At 42.3% G+C, this 6,000-nt stretch overlaps 1 protein-coding gene across 1 annotated transcript in view; it reads right to left on the bottom strand.

Moving 5' to 3' along the window:
* The window catches only part of atp8a1 (ATPase phospholipid transporting 8A1), a 137,013-nt gene extending 131,458 nt beyond the window's left edge, over positions 1–5,555 (bottom strand). Inside the window, exon 1 of the mRNA XM_012833919.3 lies at positions 5,212–5,555. Coding sequence (XP_012689373.1) covers positions 5,212–5,260 — 49 coding nt within the window. The 5' untranslated portion in view covers positions 5,261–5,555. The remainder of the gene's footprint in view (positions 1–5,211) is intronic.
* Between the last annotated feature and the right edge of the window lie 445 nt (positions 5,556–6,000).

Consider the following 6,000-nt stretch of genomic DNA (forward strand, 5'->3'; position numbering starts at 1 on the left):
CTGATCTTTACACATTAGGAGTGTGTGTCAGTATAGTATGTGCAATTGTGTGTGTGTGTGTGTGTGTGTGTGTGTGTGTGTGTGTGTGTGTGTGTGTGTGTGTGTGTGTGCGTGTGCGTGTGCGTGTGCGTGTGCGTGTGCGTGTGCGTGTGTGTCTGCGTGCGTGGGCGTGCGTGTGTGTGGGCGTGTGTGTGTGTTTAGTCTACTTATGTGTTGATGTTAGAGATGAAAACATTCAGCTGATTGGTATTCATAACACACAGCAGGTCGTCCTAAAGCTCTGATGTCACATGACTGTCACCAAAGAAGGAAGTAACATGCAGGTCAGCCGCCTAGAATACAGAGTTCTTAGTTTCCACTTATTCCTAGCAGGACATTTACCATCTGATTTAATGCTAACCAATGCACAGTCTATACTGATAATGTGCCATACCATCTAAGAGCAATTCAACTGATTATGTCATTGAGATTAACAATCAGGGATGAAAGAACTAACTCATAATGTGCATCCTAAGTGTGAATCCACATATGTGTCCTTGTATGCACAAGCTACATGGAACTGTTTGATATTAACAATAATGCATGTCCACTGAGACTTGAGTTGAGGGATAAGGAAGGGTGAGGTAGATGGGCAGCTTACAGGAAACTCAGAGTAAGTGGAGTGTTCCTTTAAGTTCATTTTGGTCTGTGACCATATCTTACAATTGCAAATAGCATGTAGCTATGGTTACGGTTGTCACAGCGGGAGAAACCTGTACAAGATGACCCATGTATGTGCATACATGTGCACACACAGACAAAAACCACACACACACACTCACACAAACACACACACATTTTGTAAAGCAGTGGATGATTCAGTGTAGTGGTGGCTGGAGTCGGATAGGGTCAGGTGGGTTTTCACAGGAGAGCTGTGCAACACCTGAGACACAATTCTGCTCACTGACCCGGAGATAACAGACAGCCCTGTCCCAGATGTTTAAGGTGCTAGTCTGCCACCAACACAGGCAAGAGAGAAAGGCAAAAAAAAGACATTCGTCAGACTCCCTTATAGGGCTGGGCGGTATGACGGTATATACCGTGCAACGGTAGAAATGTGTCTACCGGGAGAGATTTGGCCATACCGTTTCAACCGCGGTATACTCTTATTTTGAAATCCAATCGATTTATTTTTAGATAATGACCTCCGAACTATACAGCATCCCTCTTATTATACAGTAATTCGCCAAAACGATAGACATTCCTCCAAAAATACCTCTTTAACGATTTTGTTGCCGTTTTGTGATTTCTGCTGAGAAAAAATAGTTCTTCAGGCACTCTAAAGTTTCAGGTGTTGCGTAGCAACCCATTACTTCCTGTTACGTTAAATGACCGGACTACTTGCGGAATGATATGAAAGATGGTCAGCGGTCATTAAATTTTCGCAGCAGTGAAAATAAAGAAATTACAGACCTGCGAACGTTGAGGTGGCCCATTCAAATCAACAGAACTTTTTTGAACATTCTGAAGAGCCGTATAATACGATACCCACGATACCCTGCAAGGACTGTCATGCCTACTTGTTGAGTAATCCTCGACTGTTGGGAAAGATTCAATATAATGAAAAATATGGACTGAAAAGTGTCTAGTGTAGGCATTTTTTTTGGCAGATTCTGTTCAGTATTTCAAAGTGAATGAGCTGTGAGAGCACAAGAACAGTGAGCGTCTAGCAGCGATTATCATAGACATACATGTATGCTTGTCAACGGCGATTACGGCCAAACCAACAAGATTCTAAGTAACATGGAGACAAAACTTTTTTTGGTACTCCACGTAGATCATAAACCCTTGAATATAAAAACGACTCAGTGAAATCGTTTGAGAAATATAAACGCTATATTGCTTTTTATCCAGAAAAACCACAGCTCCATCATTTACTTGCGTCTGTTTACAGACCAGTCATCACCTCGTCATCACGTTAGCACGTCGCAGCAACGGGCTGAGGTGGTCAATGGAGCGTCTATGTATATGTCTACGTGTAATGGCCAACTTCTTAATTTTCTTATTTTAATATGTGGCCATATAAAGAAAATATCTCATCATTATTGCGTTAACATATGGACACACATTGAAAAGGAAGTTTTAACACTTGAGTTATCTTCTGAAAGTACATTAAAGAACCACTGAAACATAAGCACTGGACTAAATGCCACAGAAAGATTTTTCATTTTTCTTTACATACACTTTGCTTTAATTTTACTATTTAAAGATTCAATGGATACTGGCCACTATTGCTTAGGCCAATAGCCTATTGAGGCAGTATTGTTTCTGCACCTTAAGTGTTCTTAAGGGTCAATAAATAAATGTCTGTGGACACATTTCGCCACCACTGAAGTGTCCTCTTTTTCAAAAACCCAAATCTGGTCACCCTACGTATAATAAACTGTGATATATACCGTAACCGTGATATCAAATTACAAATACCGTGATAGAAGATTTTGGTCATATCGCCCACCCCTACTCCCTTAAACAAAGCAGGATGGTATGGATGCTCGCATTCACTCTGTCATCTATGACAAAAAAGGGACTGCAGTTCCACAAAAGGCAAACCTCCAGTTTGAACTGATTCCCAACAGACAGCTCCAACATGTTGATCACCTTTTCCACTCTACCCTGGTCAGGACATGGTTTATCAGTACATAGTTTCAAGCCGTAGCAAAACACATGTTGGACAGGAGCTTGGAGGTACAGCTGATTAGCAGACACAGACAAGGGATGAGATATGGTGGGTAGAGGATGCTGCTCGTGAGATGGTGAGGCTGCCAGGGTCCTGTATACTGAGTGTGACCTGCACTGATGAAATCAGACCTAGAGAGATCTGTAGATTGGTTTGGTTTAGATAAAACAAAGGGAAATTATAGTGAACTCCACAACCAGAAAAAAGGAAAAGGGCCTCTCTCTCTCTCCCTCTCTCTCCCTCTCTTTCTCTCTCTTTCTCTCTCTTTCGCTTTCTCTCTCTCTCTCTCTCTCTCTCTCTCGAAGGACAGGCCACATGCAGGGCTGTGAGACAAACACAGAAGCGTTATTGATTCCACTGTTCTCAGAAGTGCTGGCGCAGACAAATTGGATACTTTTTTTCCCCAAGTAGGTAGAGGGAGGTATAGCCTTTGCCATAACCCAGTGGAAAATGAAACGCTTGCTCTTTGGAAAGGGTAAGGGGGAAAAAATGGAATGAGCTAGGGTCGCGGCTAGTGGTTAGGGTGATGGCATGGCATGCTGCATTATTGAAGGAGCTCTGATGCCTGTCACTGCAGCACCGGTCAACACAATTTCTCCGTTCAATCTACAGCTTCGTTGAATAATTCATTTCATGACTCTAACGTACAAAATGTACGGGCATATGCATGATCTTGTTTGTTTCTTATTAGACACAAGGGCATAAAGATTGATTACTTTGGCCCTTGCTGCTACGGGGGCTGCAGTTTATACCTTTCCCTTTTCATTGTGGGAGAAACCTGATACCATAAACCGTTCATATCTTTCAGGGCAATGAAAGCTGACTTCTGCAAAATGTTACAGGCATCTAAGAGACTGTCCTTGTGGATTTTTGTAAACAGCCTAGACCACTGGGATGAATACGCATACGCATCAGAATAAATATATAAATGTTATAAGAATAAAATGAGAGAGCAGACAGAAAACTCTCTAGCTAGTCCGTAAGGTGTGTTACAGGGGAATTCTGTCACATATTTTACAATGCTTTTTCAGGTGACGATGACTGCAGAATGAGGCTGACATTTGGGCTGTTTTCTTTGTAGTGCAGGATAAATCTAAGTAAGGATCGATTTGTACTGAGCCCGGAGGCACACCTCTTAACTTCCACGCCACATCATCATCTAACCAATATCGTCCATCAGTGTTTTACCTTCTATATGTGGTATAGATTTAAGTCAATAAATGCACGGCTTTTACATCTCCCATCATCACTGCACAGACGAATTAGGGTGTTGCTTAAAATCCCCTGAGACAATTACGCCAATTCCAGACAACCTGTAGATTCGCCAGCACTGAACAGCTTCTGTACCACCGCAAAAAAAAGACTGCTCTCTTGCTCTGCGGAAAGAGACCACTGTGAAATAAGGGGGAGGGGCGAGGATGTAACGATGCTACCTAGCATAGGCTACACGGGATTTCTGTGGTCCTTATTTCCTCGTACTGTCATGCAATACCCGGCCTCTGGTCAACACACTTCAAATGAGGTGTCAAGCCAAATCGCCATCTCACTTCAACGCCTAGACAATGGTTGTGCGACACATGCAAAAGTACCATTGCCCTGCTTTCCATATATGTATATATATATATATATATATATATATAACAGTTAAAGTTAATATTATCATTACAACTAATGAAACTTAAGCAACTGTTGTCATTTAACGTTATACGGAAGTGTTTCAATCTCCCAACGTGCATTCCCCTACTGCCTCCCTACACGAATGGAACCGTGCCAACTGTCAGAATAACATTCTGACAAGAATAACAATTAACAATAGCTAACTTGGCGTGGCTAGCTGGTAAACTATCAAATAAGGCGTTGTTCGAATTAAACTCTTATCTTGCTGCCTCACATTTATTAGACAGTCTGTCTAAGAGAAAACAGACCTTAAACGTTATCAATCCTTTATATCTTTCTCCCTATTGCTTTAACTCTAAATTTCACTTAAACACAACAACTGACAAATCTCATTTATGCAGTTATCACTGCAGCGAACTGTTTAAGGTTAGCTGGTCAGTTTCACAACGAAACGTTATCTTAACATAAACTTGTCTCATGAACTTCATGAACGTTAAAACATCTTAACCGATGTTAGCGAGCTGGCTTGGCTGTAGACACTACCCTGGTTAGCAATACAAGTTACTAGATATAGAGATAATGATTTAATGCTGACACGAAATTTCGACATGCTTAACAATACTTTCCTTCTCAACCGTGTGACCGAGGACCAGTAACTTAACTCACACTACTGCCTAGCTATATAGCTAACATAACCCTATACAAGCCATCTTCTGTTATCTCCCCTAACAGCAGCTAATCCTTGCTCCTCTCAACAACACTGACAATATCGGGCGGGCGTGAATGAGGAGTTGAAACTGGTTAACAACTAACTAGCTGCATTGAGAGGAAACAGGAGCATTAATGTAACTAAAAAATAAAGGGCACTGTTTCTTTACCTTCCGCACGGGACCGGAGGTCGGACACAGTTCTTTGAACAGGCGGCATCTCCCCAACACCGTAGCCCACAGAGCCGAACGATGGCACCTGTCAAAAGCGGCTTGCGCTCCTTGCTCTGTGTCTCTTATTCTCCCGTCTAGGAATTTCAGAGGCAGTCCTCGTCAACATTGAATAGTGGTGCGTGTCTGCTGCAAATACATTTAATCTGAGCAAATGTACACCATCTCTTACACGAAAAAGTCCAGTCCTGTTTCACGGGGTCTGTATGTTTACCCTATATGAAGCGCGTGGATGGCGAACACTTGCAAGGATCGATAAGAGCTTGACAAACTGAAAGGAGAGAGAGTGGTGCCGCTTCTCAATTTGGACTATTCCATTACAGAGCTTCAGGGGGTGGAGTGTAATGCCCATCGAGCTAGAACACATCTGCTGCCTTTAAAAATAATACACAGAATTACAGCATATGAGATCACATTCAAGTGTATTTCCCTTATGCTGCAAATAGTATGATATTTATTCTGTTGTTATTGAGGTTTGAAAATAAAGTATTAGCGAAGTCCCCTTATTGAGGAACCACATGTAAAGCTCCAGTGGAGATTCCCTGCTGCAGTTACGGTCATTGTGTAGAGAAGGGAAATGCGGGGCGGGGGCGGAGGCGGGGTGGGGGTGCAATGACAGCCCGCTATTTCTTTATTTCTAGGCCTGGAGCAGTCACGACGGTGTCCTTTCCTTTCTTGGTTAACTATTAAGGCGTGATTATCATTGTATGTTTCTCGATGTTAAAATGT

This window comes from Clupea harengus, chromosome 20 (genome assembly GCF_900700415.2).
Source record: "Clupea harengus chromosome 20, Ch_v2.0.2, whole genome shotgun sequence".
Taxonomy (NCBI): domain Eukaryota; kingdom Metazoa; phylum Chordata; class Actinopteri; order Clupeiformes; family Clupeidae; genus Clupea; species Clupea harengus.